General features: G+C 36.4%; 1 protein-coding gene across 7 annotated transcripts in view; it reads left to right on the forward strand.

Annotated features, from left to right (window-relative positions):
* Positions 1-25,799, forward strand: part of CBLB (Cbl proto-oncogene B) — a 259,798-nt gene that overhangs the window by 225,987 nt on the left and 8,012 nt on the right. For 6 of the 7 annotated variants that reach the window (XR_010384605.1, XM_064495746.1, XM_064495753.1 and 3 more), the window contains 5 exons: positions 8,410-8,556; positions 11,680-11,777; positions 11,893-12,024; positions 14,672-14,812; positions 21,780-21,899. Coding sequence is in view for 6 of the 7 variants with exons in the window: in XM_064495746.1 (XP_064351816.1) it covers positions 8,410-8,556; positions 11,680-11,777; positions 11,893-12,024; positions 14,672-14,812; positions 21,780-21,899 (638 nt within the window). In the remaining variant the exon portion in view is untranslated. The remainder of the gene's footprint in view (positions 1-8,409; positions 8,557-11,679; positions 11,778-11,892; positions 12,025-14,671; positions 14,813-21,779; positions 21,900-25,799) is intronic. The other variant, XM_064495759.1, reaches the window with a different exon arrangement.

Here is a 25,799-nt window from a genome sequence, read left to right on the forward strand (position 1 = left end):
AAAAGTAAGCTGAAATTGTACTAGTATGTATGGATTTACTTATTTTTCTTAAATAGTTTACTTATTTTTCTTAAAAACTTGGCCTTAACCAAGTTGATTGACATTCAGCTATAAATTTTTAAATAACAGCTTGAAACATGGGTGATTGTAATTTTTTAGGGGAAGAATGAAAAAAATTATGTGGATTATTTTTACATGTAGTGTCAATTTTTACTAAATTATATTTATCTTGAAATAATTTGATCTTTTGAAACTAAACAAAATGAAACCTGAAACAGTTAAAAATATTTATTTTACTTGACACAAGATATTGGCAAATAAGCAAAGGAATTATCATAATAATGGAATAATTACTTCCAGGTGAGATAATGTTCTGGAATGCTGAAGAATGCCAATTTTGTTTTAGACAAATATTTTTCTTGTGCCTTGTCTTTTAGAAATGGACCTTTTGACATGTTAATCTTAAGCTTTCAAATACACGTGAATCACTATTCATATTTTTGTAGAAAGGGTTTTTTGTGGTTGGAGGTGGTGGCGTTGATCTTTGTATTTTTTCTAAACCGATAGATAGGGTGCTAATATTTTAAGCTCAATGCGTAGAGAATCCAGATTTTGCCTATCATACTTTCATTCAGCCGTGTGTACTGGAGATTCAGAGTGAACAAGATAAAATCCTATCCTCTTTGGGATTCGTGCTCTAGTTAGGGCAAGCCAAAAGGGAACAAGTAACTCAAGTATACTGTCAGGTAGTGGTAATGCCAGGAGGAAAAATAAAGCAGGGAAAGGGGTAGTGATAGGCAGGTTTACACTTTAGGTAAGGTCATCAGGAAAGGTCATTGAACAGAAACCCAAAAGAAGCAGGAGAGCAAGCCATGAGGTGGTCTGAGCAAAAAACAAAAAAAAGAGAACTGGAGTGCAAAACAGTGAGGCAGGTGGATCCTTTCGGCATATCTGAAGTACCTGAAGAACAACAAGAAGGGCAGGGGGGCTGGAGCTGAATAAGATCTTGCAGGAGCTAAATCGTGTACTGCCTTTAGAGCACGGTAAGGACTCCGGTTAGTTTTAGGAACTGTCGGAAGGTTTTGATCAATGTTACATGATGCTGGTTTGTGTTTTTAAAGAGTTTCACTGGCTGCTATGTGAAGAATTGTCTTTAGGACAGCAGAAGTGGGAGCAGGGAAGTCAATGGAGAGTGCAGTCATCTGATGTGGTGGACCAGTCAGGTACAGTCAGGGCTTTGACTGGAATGATAGCGATGGAGTTACATGGTCAGCTTCGGGTTGTATCTTGACCCAACAGTACAGTACCTGTTAATAAACTGGATGTCTGTGAGGTGATATGTCAGGGATGACTCTTGTATGGGTTTTTGGCTAAAGAAACTGGATGAATGCGTTGGTGCCATTTACCAAAGATAGGGAGAAGATAGAAGGAGCAGGTATGGGAAGGCAGCAGAGGTGGTAAAATTTATGGATCTTTTGAGTTTCAGATGCCTGTTAAGCACACACATCCAAAGTGACGTCAAGGGACAGTTGGATGTACCATCTAAGCTTTAAACTTTACATTGTATCCGAGTACCTATTTCCGTAGGTTCTATCTAAAGTTGATAAATTCATTTCCACATGCCCACTGCCCAAATTTGGTAGATTAATTACACTCTTAGGCATATGAATATAATCCTGTAATATTTTTTAAACAATATAGAAATAGATATTAAAATAACACCGTTAAAACGGTATCATTTACCCCTGTAATGTTGATATTGTAGAAAGCATATTTAGAACATTTCTGTGTAGTAAAATCTTAGTATACATTGTCTATCTTTTATGACCATAATCTCCCTTTATATACCAAATTGCTGGGGAAAACAGACTAGAAATGAGGATTTGTGAATGTAGCCTCAACCACTACCACCTTCCAGTGAGCTACCCAGGAGGTCCACCCCCCCAGACAGCACAGACAGCACCGGCGTCCGGGCCTGCAGGTGTGCACCTGAGGGTGGCTGTCTTAAAACCACGGCTGAGATGGTCTGTAGAGAAGTGCAAAATGATAAAACTGGGCTGATTTGACCGAAGTGCTGGTTCAGATTCATCGGAGAGGGGAAGTATTTGTTTTGTTTTTGACTGAGGAGTGAAAGACAGAGAAAGAAGAGGAAAAAAAGTACTAAGCCACAGGAGTTATTAAAACAAACATCACATTTTAATTCTTAAAAACTGAAGGGAAATAAACTTGATGGAAAATTTTCATCTTTGATACAGTACCTACCGGGCTCTGTTATTTACGCTTAATGGCAGAAGAGCAGGAAAACATTCTCTGTTATTGTTCACCTAAGAATTTGTGTAGACAATGTGCACTTCAGTTTTACACCAACCCTGTTTATGTTCAATGATAAGAAATTAATATTGATTTAAAGATAAGAAAATATGGTAGAAAACTTTTAAGTGGCAGATGAAGCTATAATTAAGAGCACTCTTAACCCTAGTGAATGAACAGGGATGTTCTTTTATCAACTTTTGAACCAGCTTTCCTTCTAGTACCTTAAAGTCTTTTAAAGACTTGCAAAGATGATGCACTATTTTTGTTTGTTTGACCTTGGGGAGATGCACCATTATTGAAGACAGCAGTCCTTTGTAAGGAACGATTGACATGACAGATGCAGGATGCTGTGGGATGGGTCCTTCTTTTCAATTTGTTCATTATGACTGCTGGGGCACTCTTCTCTCATTGATGTATCATGTAGAAATGCTTGTGCATTCAGTCTTGACCTACTGAAATGACTCAGTCTTTGAAACTCAGACTTTATTTTTTCTGCATATTCTTATTGATTTATAAATTAAGTTTTGTTCACATCTCCTGCAGAGCAGCTTGGCCATCCTAGCGTAGGTTTTCTGATGTGTTGTAGTGAGTCCCTAGAACCTACTTACTGACACACTGGTGAAAAGAATTGAGGGCTGCAAGTATTTATTTCATTTTAAACTAGCCTCAGCAGAAGGAGCAATAGTGTGTGGAGAGGGTACAGAGTAAATATCATGGGCACTGTTTTTCTCCTTTTCACTTTAGTGTTGTAATTTCTAAATTCAGAGAGAATTCTAATCCCCCTCTCTTCCTCTGTGGGAAAGTGACCTTTGGAGGAGGGCTGTAATCGGGGTGAGGGGATGCCACAAATGCCACTGATCTTTCATTTTCTCTGACTAAAAGCTAAGATGAAAACCGATATTAACATTAATCCCAGTAGTCTGACAAATCTGTTACTTGTAATTTACCATAAAACTGATTTAGGATCACAAATAATTAGGTAGCCTTAAACAGAAATATGAGCCACTGGATTCTATTTAAATATGCGATCTAAGTTCTGTTACTGATACTGTCTCTCTTTTGTCCCATGGAGACATGATCTACTGTATAGTCTCCATTTTTCCATGAACAGGTTGAGCCATTCATGGAAAATGTGTAGAGTTAAAATGAGATTTTACTTTCACATTAAGTGAGGGCATCTTGGCATATTCCACCAGGTCCAAGCATTTCTTGTGTTTCTGTTGTCATTTCTTTGTAGGCTCAAATGGAATTAGATAAATAATTTGAAAGCCACTAGGGATATTAAGCGTACATGCTTATCTGGAATATCTTAAATGAATTAAAATGAATTTTTAACCTTAAAGTGAAATTTTCCAGTTGTTAAAGCATAATTTATGTACACTAAAATTCACCCCATACAGTTTTGTGAGTTTTGGCAAATGCATATTCATGTAATCACCATCACAATCAAGATACAGAACAGTTCCATCACTCTGAAAGAATCCCTGTGCCTTCTGTCAGTTTCTCCCTTTACCCTAAACCCATGGAAATTAGCAATCTGATTTATGTCCATATAGTTTTGCTTTTCCCAGGACATATAAATAGAATCATACAGTAATTTTTGAGTTTAAATTTTGATGTTGGCTTCTTTCTGCTTAGCACAATGTGTTTGATATTCACCAACATTGTGAAGTGTATCAATAGTTTGTACCTTTTTCATTGCTCAGAGTAAGTATTCCATTGTAAAAACAAACTATGGTTTGTTTATCCTTCCACTGAGGGACATTTGGGTTGTATACAGTTATTGGTGATTGTAAATATTGCCACTTTAAATATCATCATGAAGTTTTTAATGTTCAACATGTATTGGAAAGTTAGATTCTCAAAAAATGTAAGTTTCCTGAACATCTATCTTGAAGCTGCCCCCTAAAAGTGTTAGAAATGAATATGGGTCCCAAATAAGTTAACTTAAAAATTAACTTAAAATTTCCTTCTGCAACTTAAAAACAAGTCAGTGAAAATGCTTATAACTATAGCTTATATTAAAGCTTGTACTCAACCTAATAATATACCACACTGATTCTTCTTGATGTTATGAAAGATTCCTCAGAATTAGTACATGTATTTATAAAACTGACTCAGAGATACTGGGGAAGTGACTTACACGTGGCACATGCTCAGTCATCATTTCAGATACACTCAGATTTGGTGTTACCACTTCTCTGGCCTGTGATTCTTCTGCATTAGTTCTTTTCCCCGTTAAGATTGGGATAGCTAATACAAGAAATGCAGACTAATGTATATGGCAGGTGCTGAAGATTAGATTTTGATAAGAGATATTTTTAAAAATTACCTTCAGAGATTATTAAATAAAGATCGTTACATGTAGAAAAGAAGCAAAATAATATATTTTAAATGTTTTTCTAGATTCTGAAGGTATCCTAAAAATGATTGTTTTCTTTCCCTCAACAGCTTGGTCATGTATCTCCCCAACAGCCTCTCATTCTTTTCGTCTAAAACCTTGAGAGAGCTCTGCGGGGCATGTACCGTGCCAGGCCTTGGCTGACTCAGGGCCTGTCCTTAAGCGTTTTGCGATTAGGACAGAAATAGAGGAGACACAGACGAATTTATAGAAAAAATTATGTCGCTGGAGGTACACTTCCTAAATACACATAATAGGAAAGGTTAAAGTTCAAAGACAGTGACTGTGGGACAGTGTCACAGGAGGTTCATCTGTAGACAGTAAAGATGGATGATTCTACTTTATTTTGTTTCTGGAAAAGTTGATGAACTAATCAAAGTATCAGGAATTGCTCAAATGAAGGAAAGAAAAGTACTTGGGAAGGGTGATGTCTGGGGTATAAGTTGTATCAGGTAAAGCTAATGGGACATGCAGAAAGTCAGCCCTCTGATTCTATATGCCTCTCAAACCAAGAATGCACAAGGCTGCAGAGGAGTGCGTCCACGAGCCGTGAGTTCGAAGATGCAAACATCACTAGTTGAGAGCAGCATTAGAAAGTACATTCTTGGTTTGTTTCAAGTGTGCACAGCAGAAAGTGGGTGTGTTTCTCACCAAAGGTTTAACTGGCACACAGTGAATTTAACAAGAAGTGCGGATGGTGGGGAGGATGGCTGTTTATCTTTAAGAGTGTGTGTCCTTGTGCGTTACCAGCTCGTGAACTCAGGAATGACAGCCGCAGTGCGGAACTCTGTGCATGTACGAGGGAAATACAGAGGGAATGAAGTAATGGGGGTAAATGGGAGGATGGTTTACTTGGCGGCTTTAACTTGGAACCAGCCAAATAAAATTGCTCTATTTTATTCCTCTGGTATCCTAAAAATTTCCCATGAGCTAAATCAATGACTGAACATTTTCCCATGTACCATAAGTTACATATTTTCTCTACTATCAAAAGTAAACATCCCTGATAGCTAATGAAAATTCTTAAATGAATTCCTTTTACCGCTTTTCTAGTTGCAGGTAAAGTGGAACCTACTATTTGAATGAGTTTGTGAAAAGAAAAAATCCCATATATAATTACAAATGGTGTAATTATTTACCTTAATTGAGATTTCTTTTGGTATTTTATATACAACTTCTTTAATTGTGCCTTCCTCATCTTTTTTTTTATTAAGACTATTTTTTAGAGCTGTTTTAGATTCACAGCAAAATTGAGAAAATATGGTATTTCCCATATAACTGCACCCCCACACCTGCCCAGCCTTCCTGATCATCTGCACACTCCCCCATAGTGGTACATTTGTTAAACATGATGAACCTACATTTGCACATAATCACCCAGAGTCTATGTTTACATTCCTATTTTTTAATGACAGACACTGCTCTTATTTCCCCCTTCAGGACTAAGTAAGATAATTTTGTATAAAAATTTACGTACTACTGAATAAAATGCACTGGAATGATGTTCTTATAAATTTGCTTTATTTTTATCTAACTAGAATATTATACTGATATTAAAAGTTTGCATTAAAAATATAGTAAGAAAAATTAAATCTGACTCTTTAGAACTTTATTAAAATGGTGATAAATGGGATATTGAAGCATTTTTTTCCAGACTTAGATATACAACAAATGCCACTCGAAGAGTTTTCACTTCTAGATACAATTCACTAAAATCCATTTAAGCTAATTATCTGTGACTAGTAAATTTTAGCAGTAAGCCCTTATAATTCCATGAACTTTTAGGTGGGCTTTGCTTTTCATTTCCTTCAGGAATACTCTGTTGATTTGCAGCAGAGCTAAAGAGTAGGGGGAATTACCCTGATTAAATATTTATCATTGGAGAAAAAATATAGGATCAGCCAGGACAGATGTGATTTCAGTTGTCTGTTCTTATGTCGCAGTGCCATGCTTCTTTGGAATTAAGCTGCACCAGGCAGATAGGACATTCCTGACATTGATGTGGTTGTTGAATATTTGGTCAATAAGTCTTTTTCGTTTGTACAGCCAATGCTTGAATTGTATAGAAAAAAAATTCATTATGCGTGGAAGTATATTAGGACATAAAAAGGGTATGTGTTTTTCTCATGAATTTTATTTGGTAATAGAACCCATTCTGGTCCTTGAGTTAGCTCAGTTTACATCCATGTTTATAAGAATTTGTGAAAAGTTAGTGTGTGAAACTCCTGCTCTAATTCCCATCAAGTCACCATTTTGCAGTCCACACTCACTGGTCCTCGTTTGGAATGTACGTCTCCTGAGGTTACATACACCACAGTAGGTGTAACCTTTAGGTTATTAATAAGGCTATTAGCATGTGCTCTGGGCAGTGACAGTGGACTTCCTGTCACTGTATCACTGTGCTCTCATCTCACCATAAACTGTCACCTGAATTCCAAAGGTCACTCAAACAAGAATTCAAAAATCAATCTTGAGAAGATCTTCAAAGGCAGGTTAAAATATACTTTTGAAAAATCTTAGAGATTTCTCTTTCATCTCTGAACTTCCTGGACACTCAGATATACAGCTGAAATTTGAAAACCTTTCGGTTTTTCAAAATGTCTCTTGTAATGGGCAGACAAAATCCCTTAAAATTGTTTTCATTCTAACTAGTAAAGAAATCAAAATGAGAAAGTTATTTTGGGCTTGATGGCTCATATACCAAAGGCCTCTTGCTCCCTCTACAGAAGGTGCTTCAAAATTGCAGTCATAAAGATTAAAAAAAAAAAAATCAATGAAACAGATTTATCTTGAGATTCATTCATGACGGTTCACAAACAGCTTTGGATCCACATGTACCTCCAATGTCTTGCAAACTGGTTGATGGTCCTAAAGTTGGTGAGGGTAGGTTTCTGTTTCTATTTTGGTATTTTTCATTGGCATCATCAAGGTAAACTCCTTTAGCAATAACTGTTAAAAAAAAAATGTTGGCTTGTTTATTTATTCACATGGATGAGTAAAATACTTGAATTTTTTTAGATAATTGTTTTATGCATTTTCATTCTTTTTTATTTAGCCAGAGAATTTTAGCCATAAAAATAATGGACTCTACCTTTAAAGACTTAAAAAGCTCTCTTATTATCTACTTCTATTGTTTCATCATTTTAAGTTCTTTTGTTGTTGGAGGAAAATTAACAATCTGCATTGTAACTTCATAGGAGAAAGAATTGTTTTATTTAATTAAACTGCATTTTTTCAACTATAGGTAATATTCACAAGAGACAGAAGGTTTGACATTTCTGTAAAGACTTCATTAATATATGAAACAACCATGCATATATATCTGTCATCTTAATTTACCAATTTAAGTTAAATTAGAACAAAATGCTAATATTTTAATAGCTTTGGTGTAAATAATTTTATGTATTCTCTTGCAACTCCAGGACCTTTTTATTTTATTTGACAGGTTACTAGTTTTGTGCTGTTTTTTCAAATTATAAGAATGAAAACTCTTTGATTCCATTCATAGTCTTAACAAAGATTGAAAATCCTTTTCATTTGTATTTCAGTATGAGAACAGCCCTTCTGATGTTACCCGGTAATTGAAAAATGAACACAAGTGACAAAGTAGTTCTTTGATTTGAATATGTCACATCGGATGTGCCTATTCTGAATTATTATGCTTAAACTAGACTGGATTTTTTTCCCTCTGGTAGGTGTACTGGTCCATTAGCAAATTCCCTTTCAGAGAAAACAAGAGACCCAGTAGAGGAAGATGACGATGAATACAAGATTCCTTCATCCCATCCCGTTTCCCTGAATTCACAACCATCTCATTGTCATAACGTAAAACCGCCTCCTAGGTAAGAATATGGGCCACTTTTTATCACCTCACATCTGCATAAGCATTTTCATTTGTGGTACTTGTTTTTAAGCAACTGAATCACATCTGTTTAATTAAAAATCCTTGATTTCTTGCTCAAAGCCTCTTCTACCTATAATACTGTTTTCTCCATTACTTTCAGAGAAAACAAAAAGATGCAGATTTCCATTAAGTAGGAAGTCCTTTGACTAAATTAGTTGCCTAGTGAATCTAATGGAATAATTAGATGCCCCTCTCCCCCTCAAAAACAAATTATACTCTAATAAAACTTCACATTAGGTTACATATAGTGGTGATTAATTCATGAATTTTCAGTATCTATTTTCAATGCATTTTATCAGTTCTAAGCACATAATCTCATGAAGAAAAATTGGTGCTTAGAAGCTAAGGTATTATGCTAACCTTCCGTGGAGCTTTTCTTCGTGACGTGAAGATGCTGTGATTTATATTCGTTTTCTTTCTTGATGTGCTGCCTGCTTCCTTTCCGATCTTGAAGAATTTTTTTAGAAAATGACTCCCTTAACTATTTTTTATCAGGTGCTATTTTATTTTTCCTTGGATCAAGCAAGAATGTAAGGAATAGTGTCTTGTTTTTCTTCTTGTCTGTTGTTTATTCTCACTATAATGGAGACATCCTTGGTCTTTGAAGTGGCAGCCCCATTGAGGTATATATGAGTTATTAAAAATGGGTGGTGTGTTTTGAAATATTAGTTTGTCTCTAAGTAGAAGGACAATTCTGCATTTATATAATTGAATCAGTAAATAATAATCTTTTTCTGTTAATTTTTTAATGTAATATGACACACTCAGTAAGTCAAATTTGAGTTTCAAACTTATTTTCTGAGCTCCAGTTTTATTTATATAATTACATCCCCGGACCTATGCTTGGCACATAGAATAGGGCTCAACCACTGCTGAGCCCAGCCTTCTTGCCGTCCGGTATCTCCTTACTGACTGAGGGATAAGAGGGCTGTTGAACCCCTCAGTCATCTGTATCATCTGTACTCACTGTGCCATTTCCTTTTGAGGTCGAGTCAAACAGGAAGCATTTCATGAGTGGAGTGTTCCCTTCTTTTCAGATGAAAAATCTAAAGAATGTTTTAATGTATTTCTTCGAGTATCTGACTGCAGTACTTGGAAAAGAGAAGCAAATCTTCACTTTAACCAGAGATCAGTCTTAGTGAGTTACATGGTTAGAATGAGCAACTCGACAGAATTATTAGCCAGGGTTCTTAACACTTTGCAGTCCAGGGCATCATATTTCAAAGCAAGAACGAAAGCATTTCTTGCTGATTGCTGGTCTTTAAGACATTTGTTGGTAAAACAGTATCATTGAGAAGACAGAAATAACAGAGATTAATTTGCTGTGTCAGAAGAACCAAATGTCTACTACTCTTACTAGAGAAAGAAGTTATCCCTTTGCTTCAAATATAAATTGTTACAACTTTCACTTCCCTTGGCGCTTACGAATGTGTAGTGATTTTTAAAAACTGAAATAAGATGAGCTTTTTTGGTCTCCTTGGGATCTCATTTTTTTTCATTGCTGGAAAAGTGAGGAATATAATTTTAATACTTTAAATTTTAATTGTCATATCATAGTAGATGAGATTTTTGGTGGCAGGCCTCCCAAATCCTGAAAATAAATTTGATTTATAACCACCATTACCATCTTTCTACTGTCACAGAGAAGTAATAAATGTTGATAATCCCTAAACTTAATTGGAGTGAATATTTTATCTAATTTGTTCTTGAAAGCTGATGGATGAAGTGTCCTCTTAGGTCCTCTACAAAGCACTCTTTAAACTTAAATACATCCTTTCCTTCTATTTTTCTCCCCTTTGGAACATCAGGAGAAGTAAATTGTCAATATGTGGAAAAAGTTAAACTGTACATGAATAATTCAGTTCCAGTAAAAATCCATCATTATTATGAAAATTCAATACATGATAACTATTTTTAAATGAACCATCTCTGGCTCCTTAAAAGAGATGTGGCCACCAGAGAGAATGGAAATGAATTTCAGATGAAGCACTCTGCAATAACTATTCAAATATCTACTATCTCCTCTATTATGTATGTACTTTTACTTTGCCCCAAGAATCCAGAGCAAATCAGAGAAAAGTAAAATACAAACTCTGCTTCCTGTAGCTCTTTGTGAGCAGATAGTCCATTGCTACATATTCTGAAGACAAAATACCCCCCATGTCTTCTCCCCCTGCTGCTCCCTTCCTGTGCCCCAGTTTTCTCCATTCTGTTCAAAGTATGATTCTGAAGCATTCATACCAACAGCAAAAATACTTTTTTAGTAAATATTATCCCTTACAGGATCTAGATTAAAATACTTGTTGTGTACCCAAGGCCTTTGCTAAAGTCATTTTTCTATAGTTTGTCAGAAGTGCCAGAGTTTTGTTCACGACTGGTGAAATTACACTCCAGACTTTAGGTCTTTGTGCCTGTCAGAATTTGAATGGAATTACTGAGTGTTTAGTAATTCTCCTTCTTTGATGGATATTTAATTCTCCAGCTTATTAAAAGGAAAGCTTCAATTATAGAAATAAAAATACAATGTTAAATTCCATCAACAAATCACGACGTTATTGGGACTTCGATTTTTTGCCTTATTGCATTTTTTTGTTCAAAAACTTGATAAGGTATTACTGAAGTCTTTGAAAACAATACATTAGTTGCACAGGTGTATTTAGGGTATCAACAATTTTGTGGCCCTTGTGATTCTTCGTTTTTTGTTTTTTTAAGAGGAGATTTATTTAGAGAGATGTACATGGCAGTGGAGGGGAGAGTGGTTGTGGTTAAAGTAAAGGTAGGTGCACACTCCACAGACAGAGTAAGTGGACCTTGTAATTCTTGGTTTCACTTAAAAAAAAAAAAGTATCTTCCATGGGATATTTACTTCTGCTTTCTAAAAGTATTTAAGAAGAGTATCTAGGTAATTTCCTTGTTTGGAGAAAGTGTAAGTAATACTAATTTATTTTCACACTTTATTATATGAGCAGGGTTGCTAGAGCCCATCGTCTCCCCACCCCAGATAACTTTTAAGTAGAAGGTAATTATCCTTACAATTTTTGTCCTTTGGTTTCTGCTTTAGGGCTTGTGACAATGGCCACTGTATATTGAATGGAACACATGGTACATCTTCAGAGGTGAAGAAATCAAACATCCCTGAGCTAGGCATATATTTAAAGGGTAGGTATAAAACATGTTCTCTTTGTATTCTGCATCTTAATGGTCAGAATTTAAAGGCAAAATTCCATGCCATTGTTGTGCTGAAAATACATTAAGATTTTGTGTTATCCTCTAGGAGATGTTTTTGATTCAGCCTCTGATCCAGTGCCATTACCACCTGCCAGGCCTCCAGCTCGGGACAATCCGAAGCATGGTGCTTCACTCAACAGGACGCCCTCTGATTATGATCTTCTCATCCCTCCATTAGGTTGAAACCTTTAAAACAATTTCAAACAAGCCACCCTGCCTCCTCTCTCAGTTAATATCTGAATTATCAGAATTCAGAGCCCAATGTAATGTAGACTCACTAGGTGATAAATTTGTCTGAACAGTGGCTTCCCTGGGTGATGGTGGCTCTCAAGTTCATGTGGCCATTTATTCTGTTTAGATGATTGAAACAGTGGTGTAAATAGCTGGCATCAGTCCAGATTTCAGCAGGTTGTCTCTTCACGTACTAAATGCATTTTGAAAAAAAAACCTATGAAAGCATTGTTCATCCCCCCAGGCTCTTGTGTTCTAATGGATTTGAGGTACTCATCTGAGATTTTCTTTAAGTACAATTCTTAATGAATGTGTACTTACTTTTCCTTTCAGCAGAAAATGACCCAGTTCCACTTAGCTAATTACATTATGGAAAATTATATATTTTATTGTAGAGAGCTGAGAATAAATTCTGCCTTACCATCACTGCAACTAGAACACATCCAAAGAATCTCAATTTCTTTGTTTCAAATTTTACTACAAAGAAGTATATTAATATATGTGTGCGTACACACATGGAGGTACACACAGATGTGTATGTATGTTAAAGCTGGCTGGTCCCGATGTCTGTTTATTTCATTAATTCTAGGTAGAAAGCTTCTCAGCCTGTTTTTAGAGGAAGACAATTACAACCTCCACACAAGTTAAGGCTTCACAATAATGAGTCATCATAACAGAAAACAATGATGAAAGTTCATTTATAAGCTTATCTGAATTGATCATCAGGCTGCTAGAAATGAACCCTTCCATTTTTTTTCCAATAAACACCATCAATTCGCGTTCCTAGTTACACGGCTGAACGTCTTGTACCCAGCTCTGTAGTTCAGCACTGTATTCTTACCTGCCTGGATTAAGAGAGCCTTGAACTTCCTCCTTTAGCTGCAGTCTGTTTCTCCTTCTGCTTCTCCCTGTGTGCTGGTTTTGACCCGTTACCCCCGTCTTCATGGCTGAGACCAGCACTGTCCAGTAGAACTGTAGGTGGCGACATAAAGGATCTCTATGTACAACTGAAGAGCTGAATCTTAGTTTATTTAAATTCAGACTAAATATCTGTATGTGGATGGTGACTACCATATTGGACAATGCAGATAAATGTTCCCACCTGTTTAACTCACCCTTCCTTTGGCTTTTTGTGTACATCTCATGTTTTAATTTATCCTCTTCACTCTGCCTAGAAGACCCCATCCTTACATTTGATGAACAAATGCTTTTGAGTCCCCAGTGTCCCAGGCCTTCCTGTTCTTGGTAACACCTTACTGAAATGCCACTTTCTACATTCCTCTTCCCCCGTAAAATGCATCTCCATCTCTCTGGGGCGTGTGGGACTTCCATCTGTGAATCATTTATAAACTTTTCTTAGCTCTCCTTGTGGAATCTAAGCTCCTTGGGTCAAGGCCTTAAGATTTTGATCTTCACATTACCCATGTGACTAGCATGGTGCCTGACATTTAGCAGGATTTAGATAAAAGATTTGAATGAATATGATAATGTAGCAATAGCTGAAGGCTGTAATGATAACAAAGCCCCCTGTCTCCCCTATGCTTTCATATAATTTATGTTAGAAAAGTGTTTATAATTATCAAAGAAAATGTTTTGAATATTTTTGCAAGGCAAGCTGGATGAATGGTAAAACTTTTATTTAAATATACCCTGATATTTTAAGTCAGTATATTTAAATACATGTGAATTTTTATTACTGGAATAGGTATGTGTTTATACCCTGTTACATTCACAAAGTATTTGCGATTGCTTACAAAAATAAATCCAGTGCAATTTTATTTTATTTTTTAGAGAATCAAGGGAAAAGTATGAGTGGAATAGTGATCTCATATGGTATTTTTCTTTCTTTCTGGCTTACTTCACTTAGAATGACATTCTCCAGGAACAGCCATGTTGCTGCAAATGGTGTTATGTTGTTGGTTTTTATGGCTGTATAGTATTCCATTGTATAAATATACTACACCTTCTTTATCCAGTCATCTGTTGATGGACATTTAGGCTGTTTCCATGTCTTGGCTATTGTAAATAGTGCTGCTATGAATATTGGGGTGCAGGTGTCTTTTTGAAGTAGGGTTCCTTCTGGATATATGCCCAGGAGCGGGATTCCTGGGTCATACGGTAAGTCTATTTCTAGTCTTTTGAGGAATCTCCAAACTGTTTTCCATAGTGGCTGCACCAAACTGCATTCCCACCAGCAGTGTCGGGAGGGTTCCCTTTTCTCCACAGCCTCTCCAGCATTTGTCATTTGTGGACTTCTGAATGATGGCCATTCTGACTGGTCACATCCATTGTCTTTATACTACACAGGTTACAAGTTAATAATAAGCTGTTTCATAACGTGCAATGTTGCTTTTTAATAGAAAGGCCTGTGAGATAAAATCTGCCTGCACATATGTGTTTGTGTGTCTGTGGTTCCCTGCAAACCCTCTCACAAAATAATTAGCTCCCATTGTTAAAGTCAGTCAAGTCCCAGCTAAGCACTGCAGGTGAAGTCCTTTATATGCAGCAAGAGAAAATCAGTCATTACTGTTGCCTGATACTGTGTTTTGATTAATGAAGTTCTGCTGTTGATACTGACCCTTCTTTAAATGCAGGTGAAGATGCTTTTGATGCCCTTCCCCCATCCCTTCCACCTCCCCCACCTCCCGCCAGGCACAGTCTCATCGAACATTCAAAACCTCCAGGCTCCAGTAGCCGACCATCCTCAGGACAGGACCTTTTCCTCCTTCCATCAGGTAGGCGGCAAAAGCCAAGCAAAATTTTTCACTTGAAGCAAAAATATTTCTAAGATCCTACTGTCAAATAAGCAGGAGTAATTCATTGGTTTCTAGCTCCCTAGCAGAAAAATTCCAGGGTGGGGAAAAGAGCAGTTGGGTGGGTTTGCCTGTCAATTGTTTGCTTTAATGCCAGGATTACAGAAATGGCAAATCAATAAGGAATCACAGAATTTAGAAATGGTGCTGTTGAGATCATCTGGTCCAAATAGCACCCGTGTGCTACAGAAGGCATCCCTGAGAACCAGAATGGCTCTGTCACTGGGCTGACAGTGATGGGGACAAATTTAGACTGTCTCCTGAATCTGAGTGCAATTGTTTCTTTCTAGTAATATGTTTAAAAGTTTTCCTGGATAGGCTTTAGAATCATAATTTTATTCAGAAACATATTTTGGTAAATTACATTGTTGTAACATTAATAGATAGCTTTTCTGAAATATCTGCATTTTATTTTACTGTTTGTATTTTTAATGTGTCACTGTATCTGCTAAAATTATTAGTATTCGAGGAAAAATTAATACATAGCTTTTTTAACACTCAAGATAGGAGTAGAAATTAAAGAGCTATAATAAACCATCCATTTCACTAGTCAGAATTACCAGGGAAAAAAAATTCAACTATGTTGAATCTGCTGATATTAACTGTTCTAATCAGTTCTGTTGATGATACTGTGATCTATACTCTGAAACGTTTGCCTCCTTATTTTGATTTGGTTAAAAGATGTTCTTTTTTTGTTAACAATTCCTTTACGTTGTCCTTTGGCCACCTGTATGCGTCATTGAAATCTTGGGAATCTTTTTATATACTTTTTTTTTTTTTTGATCAAAGTATAGTCAGTTTACAATGTGTCAATTTCTAGGGTACAGCATAATGTTTTGGTCGTAAAGGAACATACATATGTTTTCATGTTCTTTTTCACCGTAAGTTACTACAAGATATTGAATATAGTTCCCTGTGCTATACAGTATGAACTTGTTGTTTATCAGATTTTGTGAGAATCCTCCTGTACTTTTCAAAGCGAGACACTCCGCTGGAGTTCCTAGGTGTTCTGTGTGATTCAGTGGGTTTGTAGATGTAATTCTTGGTCTATTTATGGGAGAGGGCAAACTATGAGCCTCTCTGCTCTGCCATCTTGGCTCAACCCTTTCCGAAATCTTGGGACTCTTATAACCATTGTCATTCACTTCTAACTCATTTTTCTCAAGTGCTTTTTTTTTTCCATTTGTTGTGGTAATTTAGAAATAGAGGCAGTTTGTGGCTATGACACATAAATTATAGACGTATAACTAGGGATACATAGCTTCAGTTTCTAAAAGTAGTTTATTTTCAAGAAATAATTTTGAGTTTAATTTTTTGCCACTAAGTATCAGTTGAATTGTCCTCTGTGTCACCTGCTCTGTGAGATGCCTCCCTGTCCTCATGGAGCACCTTAATTTTAAATCAGTGCTCCCAATCAACGAGCAGGGTTCCTAACCCTTCTGATGCAAGCAGAAAGCATGAATAACTTAGGCTCGTATTCATATAGCTGCATGTAAACACTATCATTTTCACTTACACTTATTTAAGCCTTTGTTTTTGGCATGGGGGGAAGTAATTAGGTTGGTTGGTTGGTTTATTTAAATAGAGGTACTGGGGAGTGAACCCAGGACCTCCTTCATGCTAAGCATGCACTCTACCACTGAGTTATACCCTCACCCTAAACGTTTGTTTTTATATATGGACTTTAACATTAAAAATAAGAATCTCTAAATTTTAGTTAACGTAACCTTTCCCAAAACAACTTCTGGATAGTTTCTGACTAGATTCCTATAAGGTACCTATCACCTCTTATATGTCATTTACACCCAATTAAATGAAAGCACCTTCTTTTAAATTTAAGCTGTCCAAGGAGTGAGAAGAGAACATTTTATACAAATACACATTTTTGCCTGTTTTTATCAAGAGAATTAATTGTGAAATATTTCAGTTCTTTATCATAATTTTATTGTTCATTGTACTTTATGTAAAAATCTTCCCAAAAAATTGCTTCAAAATGAAAATGCCCCCTTTCATTAGAATGGAAGTTGTACAAACTTTTATTTCACATGCAGGTGTGCTCGGCTGCCAGGGAGGTTCAGCAGCAGCTTTCTGTAACCCGTGGTGTGAGGGTCACACGGGACCAGAGCAGGGTCATTTGAACCTGTTGACATACCTCCTTTTATACGTGGAACATATTCTAATTTCTTTTCAAATAACATTGATATCCTTTGATAATAAATACCTCTGAGAAAAAAATGGCAACCTTTTTCCCCCTTCCCAGTCTCATTAACAGGACAAACTTCTAGTCTGTTGCCAGATCCTTTATGAGGCCCACTGAGACAGTTTTTATTCAGTTTTAAGCCACATGTATTATTAGATCTCGTCTTTTTTCAAAAGAAGTATTTTAATTCTTAACACAATATCATAGGACATGGAGGCTTCTTTCAGCTTATAAATAAGCACTGGACAGTATCACTTCACAAAGGATTTAATACATTATACTGTCTAATAGAAGATTCTCAAAAGCAGTTCTTCACCCTGAATTAAGCTTCAGGAAAGCATACTCTGTAAATAGCAAAACTTTAACCCAGTAGTTGTGGGACCGCACGAGGTCTAAGTGGATGGTGTGGGCCCTTTACTGCTCTTGTTTTCACTGTAGTTCAGTCTGTAAAGTTTTAGTCCAGTGTAATGACAAAGCTTTTCTGGCATTGCTGAGCTTCGGTTTCCTTGAGGAAATCATTATCCCTAATTAGAGACACAGGTTGGATAGCCTCACGGTGTTGTATTAATTACCTCATCAAACCTGCCTCTTTTTCCCAGCATTCGGCGCCCTGCACCCTGAGTCAGGTCCAGCCTTACAGCCCGGTGACTGCTCTGCAGTGGTGCTGTGCAAACTGCAGGGCCTTGTGTTTCTACAAGGGAGCCTCAGGACTCCTGTATGATCAAGGGAGGGACGTGAAGCAGGGGCACAGCTCTGATGCTGCTTTGAACTGTTTCCTGTTCTAGGTTTTCATGCAAGATTTCCTTTGGCAAAACAGTAATACCCACTGCTGTCTGTGAGCCATCTAATCCGGACAGGCCAGTCAGATCTTAACAAAACCTGGAGTCCTCAAAAAAAAAAAAAAAAAAAGGCTTTACACTTTCCTGTCTCCAAACCCAAGGCTACTGCTAGCACATACGTGCTTTGGTCCGAATTACAAAAAGGCATTTCTTTTGTGCTGGTGGGTAGAAATAGTCACCCCTCCCTCCACTTTGTGCCCGGGCCAGTGCTCCAGGAATGGAGCCAAGGCTGTACTGAAGTCGGCTCATTCCCATTACTGCACGCCTTTGTGCAGTGCACAAAACTTGGAACCTCTCCTTCACTGTGTTTCTAGCCTGCAATCTCTTTTGAAATCCTTATCCAATCTTAAAGTTGCAATTCACCTCTAAAAGTTAGCCAACTCGACTTAGTAGAGATAAATGAAAGTTTTCCACCAGGATCCAGAAATGCAATGGCATAAGGAAAATACAGAGAAAACGGGGATCATCAGCAACAGTTATTGGGAGGGACTTGGGGTTTTGTTGACTACGATCTTTATGAAGTACCCACACGACGTGGTTACCGAGGGCACTCGTACTGTTTGAGGGTTGCACTCAGAGTTCAAATCAGAGACGGCGTGAGGTGAGGGCCTCCCCAGGGCTCAGCCAGCATGGAGACCACCGTGTTCAGGTGCTGAAGGACTGTCGGGGTAGAGCCGTGGTTCTCAAATTGTGGTCTTGAGGGCAGGAGCATCAGCATCACCTAGAAACTTATTAAAAATGCCAATACTTAAGACCTACCCAGGACTTACTAAGTCAGAAACTCTGGGAGTAGGACCCAACAATCTGTTTTCACAAGCTTTTGGGGGTGATTCTCATAGCTCACGTTTGAGAAACCTGGGGCTAGGGTATCCCTGGAGGAGTGCAGCCAGGCTGGTAAAGGGAATTAAAACCACACCACGTAAAACTGCGGTAGATGGAAGGAACTTACGTTTAACCAAGAGAAGGTCTTGAGTACATATGAGAGTTGCCTTCAATTACAGTATTTGTGAAAGAAGATTTCTTCCATGTCTCCTCAGAAGCTAGACATGAGAACAGGTTCCATTCTTCATAAGAAGCTTCCTAAATTATTAAGAATTCTTCTATCTCAGAACAGTAAGTAGTAAGGGTAGTGAGTTCTCTAAATGGAAGACTTAATCAGTGGCCAGATCACTAGGAGTTTTATGAATGTGCAGTATAGTGGGGGCAGCAGAGAGAGAGGAACTTTGTTTCACCTAAATAGCTCTTCAACCCCTCTTCTAGCAATTAGACCTAACATTGTGATTCTTTTAAAATTTCAGAATAACTGACAAATCTTTCTGGTGGGTTTTATGGCACTGTTTTAAATGTTCAACTATATTTGCCTCTTTTCCTATACACTGAGTAAAAATCTTAAAGTGTTTCAGATACTAAAAGAATTAAGAAAAAAATTCCTTAATGCCTCCTCCTAAAGATAACCACTTACAGGTTTCCTTCCTACACAGCATAATTTTGATGGATGCATATTTTCCCACTTTCATGGTTAGCAAACCTTTTCCTCCCAGTCTTTCCTTAGTTTTTAATAACCTCTTAAAACAAGCATTAAAATTTTTCAATTTAGCATTACCATACTGTAAATCACTGGCAGTAGTACTTTGCTTTTTAGAATAGATTAATCCCACTGAGTTTAATCATTCACTTCTCAAACATTTGCTATGGTATTTTCAATTTGCATGCTTTAATCCTAAGTGTGGATTTTAATTACTGTTTGAAGAATTTATTTTAAAAATTTTACTGCTTTTCAAATTTTCTTTGTAAGGAGACAGTAATTACTGTACTCTGTATAACTGTATTATATACGATCTCTTTTTCCATTGAAGCAGGAATGCTTCCAACTTTACAACTTGCTACAGAAGCCCAGTTTACCTTATACTCGACCAGTAAGTAGCAAACTTAGCATAAAACAAGACAGAACATCCTAGTGATTCAGAACTAAGTATTTTGCTACTTCTGGTAACATTTTTATTGTACCTACTGACCTTTTAAGTGCAGTAGATTAATGGAGCAACATCATACCACTGTATATCTTGTGGTCTATTTATGGTCCTGCAGTGTATCCGATTCTAATCTTTAGTCTTAAATAAGATGATTAGAAATAGCATATCTGACAAATCTATAAATTACCTCTAAGGAAATTTTTAATAGTACATGTATTGTAAAAGACAGTCTCTTTTCTGACCTAATATTATGTCAGTGATGTTTTAGAATGTACAAGAACTGAAAGTAGATTTTATTGAATATTTAAATCTGAATCTTAGGGTGATTTCTGCATAAATTTAGAAATTTACCACTTTGGTACCTGTGGCTGGTCTTCCAAATCAAAAGATTAACATTTGTTGCATGGAATTTGATTTCTCTTCTGATTCCTTCCTAAAATGTTCCAGCAAAATTAATGAGGTTGAACCATTGACTTTTCAGTTATTGAAAGCTCAACATCTAAGACTCATTTTAATCTCAAAATTAATGAAAGCAAATTAAGTAGCCTTGCTTAGGGTTAAAAAAAAAAGTTTCCAGCAAAGCTGGAGATAATTATTGTACTCAAACAGAGGAAGAAAATAATGATTTCAACTTTTGCCTTACATTACCTAGTCAAAATTTAGTATAAATAGGCATGTAGTTCTTTCTTAAATAATCAAATTCTTACATATTTTTAACATCAAATGCAAATAGAAGTTAAAACAATGAAATATTATCAGATCTTCTTTAATAGTTAAAATTTTAGCCTTAGATGTTTGCAATAGAAATGTCACTGGTTTTGAATTTCTGAAAAATCTGAATTGGTCTGGGTTTTTTTTTTTCGGTAGTTAAAAGTATTTATAAAGTGCTGCCTATTGAATAAGCAGCGTGCTTGGTACTTGATTTGTGTGAGTAAGGTAAGGACCCTGCTCTCAAGAAAACTTCCAATACCTTTGGAGATACTGGCAGATACAAAAGAAAGAATAAAAGAATTGAGAGAAGGAAACAAAGGAGCCTGAGATGGAAGTGGTGGCAGATAAATTATCAGTACACCAAAGATGCGGAGGTAATGTTCATCTACTCAAAAAAGTAATCAGTTCTATGGACTTAAACTCACATACTAATTTTCAACCCATTAGTTAGGTTTATGGTCCTAATATAGTAGCACTGATAAAAATCTCTTTTTCTGCTGTTAGCTACAGTTAATATATATAATTAAGAAGTAGTGAAATTATTTTTCACTATTTCAGATCCCCCCTGTCAAGGTAGCAACAAAAAAAAATCATTTTACTATATATACAAACTTTAATGTTAATAATAGCATAATTTTTAACAACTGAATTTACTATTCATTGAGCCAATAAGCGACAGTCTTTTGCATAGGATGCCCAAAGTAGTAGTATTTTAAAAGGCACATTTTATGTGCAGGAGGCTTCATGTACATGAATGTATTTAATCCTCACAAATCCCAAATGTCAGGTCCATTTTGCAGATTATGTCTGCCTAATGCTTAGAGAGATTACCTGATGTAATACTCTTACAAGCAGAATTCAAAACCCATTTTTTTTCTTTGACTTTACAGCAGCTGCTTTTCATTATACAGGAGAGACTGGTACAGAAAGTAAAAATTAAAAGCAGTTTTCATCAACAATTTTACAATCAAATAAGAGGTCTGAAAAATACAAAATGAGTGTGTAGGATTTAGGATTAAATGGGAAAAGCATATTGGAGCAAATGATGAACAAGGTAGAAAACAAATGGTTACTCCCAGTCATGAAATTCATTTTCTAAATTTTTTTCTCTTTAGCCAGTTGGCAGAGATAATAGTTTTAATCTGAAAATTACCTTTATTTTTAAGATCCCTTTTTTGATCCCGCAAGTGGCCAAGTTCCTTTGCCTCCTGCTAGGAGATTACCAGGTGAAAATGTCAAATCCAACAGAACATCACAGGACTATGATCAGCTTCCTTCATCTTCAGGTGAGTTGCCTAAGAATAATAATACCTTACATTTGTATAGTGCTTTTTGCAGCATCTTTTTATTCATTATATAATTTAATGAGCACTGCCAGCCTAAGAAAGTATTTCTATCACCTTTGCATTTTGCTTGTAAGGCTTGTACTATGAGAAGAATATCTACACAATAACCTCACTGAAAAGAAAATATTAAGCCTTAATATTATCTTTGACCAGTCAGTAAAAAGCACATTCTGTGATTCCAAATCTATTCGTTCTCTAACTTTCGTTTTGCCTTATCAGACGGGAGAAATGGGAGAGAGATGTCTCTGTCCACTAAAATGCTGCATCCTCTTCTTTCTCCATCTTTAGAGTTAATATTAGCACCAAACTAGTCATTCTCATAGAAACGCTGTGCCTCTTTGGGAGGCCTTCCTTGATGACTGTTTCTAAAACAGTCCCTACTTTTCACAGTCACTTTCTAGCCCCTTCTTTGGCTTTATGTTTCCTCATAGCACCTCTCACTCATTCTCTTGATTGTCCATCTCCTCTGCTGAAGTATTTATCCACACGTGTGCAGAAGAGTGTGGAGGACAAGTGGATGAAGGAAGGGTAGCTGACACTTGTGTTATGCTGAACATACACTTTGTTATTTTGAACAATAAATAGTATTGTCTCAGATTATGAACATCAGAAGTTTTTTCCCTGTGTAGATTTTTGTCCTATTTCAAGATTTGTTTTTAAGCTCAAACCTCGGGTCACACATTTAATCCAGTCTGTAACTTCTGAGTCAAGATCATTAGTGAGCTACTGCGAGAATTATCAATACAGTATAGGTACTTGAGGACATGCATGGGAGGAGCAGAAATCCCTCTGTAGTGTTGTGAGTTTTCATACTTGAATATAACTCCAAAAAGCATAGAAAATTTTACTAACCTTTTTAGATGGTGGTCCATGCTGTCTTACCAGCTTATTTCCAATCATTCCAGTATTTCAGATACATCCATGAGTAGCCAATGAGACACTGTAGTTCCAGTCGAAAGGGTAGACCTCCAGACTGATGAAAAAAATGTGAAGGTAAAGGAGGAGAGACAATATCTAACTGTATATATATATATATATATATATATATATATATATATATATATATATATATATATATATATGAGAAAGAGGCAAATCCCTTAAGGAAATAATGTCAAAATACAATTTTGAGAAGAGTGCTATGACTGATTTAAAATAACATACTCACTTCCACCAACTCTGAATTAACAGAAGCATATACTCAAGTTATGAGAAGGGTTTTTGGCCCAAATGCTCTGTATCTTCTCATCTTCTTTACAGGAGCACAAGGGTGTTGTAGAGCCCAGGGGAACATCATTCACATATATGATTTCAACTGGTAGGAATTCCAAGTTAGCATTACTCTAGCTATTTCAAGGAAGAACCTTGAGTCACAAACCCTGTTGAAACATCCCCAAATCGGCGTTTACTAGAAGCCTGAACTGGCTTTTACCTGAGTGATAAAATAGTCCTGATTATTATTCTGAGGGCCCCCGCTCACTGTAACATTAAATATTTCAACCTGCTCCCTGAACTCTCTCTGCACACACTGTCAAATCACAGAAAATAAGATACTTTTTTCCAGCAAGATATTTGCTCACCTGCCGCTTCACAAGGCTACCAAGCTGTTCACCAGTTTACTTCACACCAGGAGACAGACTCTTCCTGCCTTCTAGATTAGGTCTTTCCATCAGAAACTTGAGACAGGATGCTGTGTGCCTTGGGACACTAAATAGCACTTATTTTGTAGTTGCGTTTTTATTAAGGCCTTTTTAAGATGATCGTGGAGAAGTCAGGTTTAAATGCTGCAACTTAAAAATTCAGTTTCTCCTATTTTTTATGGTGATCTAAGTAATTGATAGTGACTTATGTATAAGCTTTCTATGAAAAGAATATTTCTAAGTAATTCAAAAAATTTCATTGATTTGAAAATATTTTCCTTATACATTTATTCTAAAAAGGATGTTTGCAGCATGTAAATGTAAATGTCCTTCTTTGTATATAAGTATTTACATGCACTATAATGTGTATGTGCAGTCAAACTGTAATAATTCTACCTAATATAACTGAAAAGGGGAAAAAATATATATAAAACACTTCCTTCCAAAATTAGACAGTGTATCTGCCATGGCAGCAGTTGAAGTTTATCTAAAAGAGTTCCAGAATTAATTGATCCAACTTTTAGTAAAGTAACAAAGTCATCATGATGATATGTTTGAAATTTCTTTTAAGCCTTCATCAGTTAAATTTATATTATTTTTTTCTTTTAAGTCTCAGTTGAGAAAATCTATAGGCTTGATAGATATCCATTCCCAGTATCACCAGTAAATTACTAAGTAACTTCAATAATCATCATTTTTAAAGTCTGTTAAGCACTTACTCTGGGGCCAAATGTTATGCTAAGTATTTTAAATGTAGATATATAGAGAAAATTTAATATATAACATTGACAATTATACTTTCAGTTGTGCATATGAAATAAATAAATGTAAATTTATATATATAAAGTAAATTCTATTTCTCACAACCAATCTGAAATAGGTATTATTAATGTCAAATTTTTGGAAGGAGATAAGACGATAAAGTTTAGTAACTTACCTAAGGACCTATAATTGTGGTAGGATTCGAGTCAGTGCTGTCTTATCAGTAAGCTATGCACACATTTTTTTTTTTGTTAGCAAAGTTTGATATAACAATGATTGCTAAGCTGAGTTTGGAGATACCTAATGATAACATCAAATAAAGACAAGAGCAAAGGAATAGAGTAGTGTTGCCAAAGGGATGGAAGAGGATACTGGGAATTGGAAAACTGTCCTAGAGATTTCCAAAGCCTGGATGGTGATCATTTCTCATATGACCTTAGGAAGCCACTTCGCTTTTGCCAAGAAATACAGAAACTTGATGTAGTTACTGTTAAATAAGACAATGTAACAGAAATGGAAAATAGGACAATGTGTTTATCAGTAAGATGACTTTTGCTTATTAGACACACGTTTCAAAATATGGACCAAAAAACCCCACCAAAGTTTAGATAATGAAGGAAGTAATAAGGACCTCTTGTTGTAAACCAGCTGGTACTTACACTTCAGTGACTCCCATCAGCTCCTGTAGGTGTGGACATACAGCAGTGTGTGTCTCGTTTTGTTTTGTTTTAATCATAGTTTGCCCAGGTGTATGTTCAGATTTTTTTCTTCCTTAATCACTCCTGCCCCACTGCAACAAAGAAAATTTAATACACAGATATACTTTATGTACTCTTTGGAGGGCCACAAACCCTTTCAGCATCTAAGATCTTTTTTCATCCCTCAGTGGCAAGTTTTTGCTCTGTGGGGGATGAGACTGCCCTCATTTAGAAGCATGACCTAGAGTAATCACTCAGGGCACTGTTCTGTTTTCACAGGCTAAACCCACGCCATCCAGGACTTTTCTCCACTCAGAAAATTGAATCAAGATTTACTCTCAATCAGTGCTTCTCAAATCTTTCTCCCCACCAGAGAGCTAACTCTCAACACCACAGAGACTAGGGCTTTAACTAAAAGTGGATGATCACATGCAGGAAATTGCTTCAAAGTCTGTTTCAACTCAAAAATTTATATAAATTTTGCATTTTACTCTGTATATTGTATTTATTTCCATATTTTACAACATTAACTCTCATATCCTTAGTGCTCTAGGAAGAGGTACTTATTTAGGTGTTGTTGCCCTTGCTCATGGGAATTCAGAAATACCATGAGCATGGACAGAATAAGCACATGTCCTTCCAGTCAACGTTTTTAAGGACATGGATTCAGGTACAGAAATCCCCCCCGAGTTGGCAAATGCACAGCCACTGCGGTGCACTCCAAACTGCAGCCCGACAGC

The sequence above is a fragment of the Camelus dromedarius genome, chromosome 2 (assembly GCF_036321535.1).
Source record: "Camelus dromedarius isolate mCamDro1 chromosome 2, mCamDro1.pat, whole genome shotgun sequence".
Classification (NCBI taxonomy): domain Eukaryota; kingdom Metazoa; phylum Chordata; class Mammalia; order Artiodactyla; family Camelidae; genus Camelus; species Camelus dromedarius.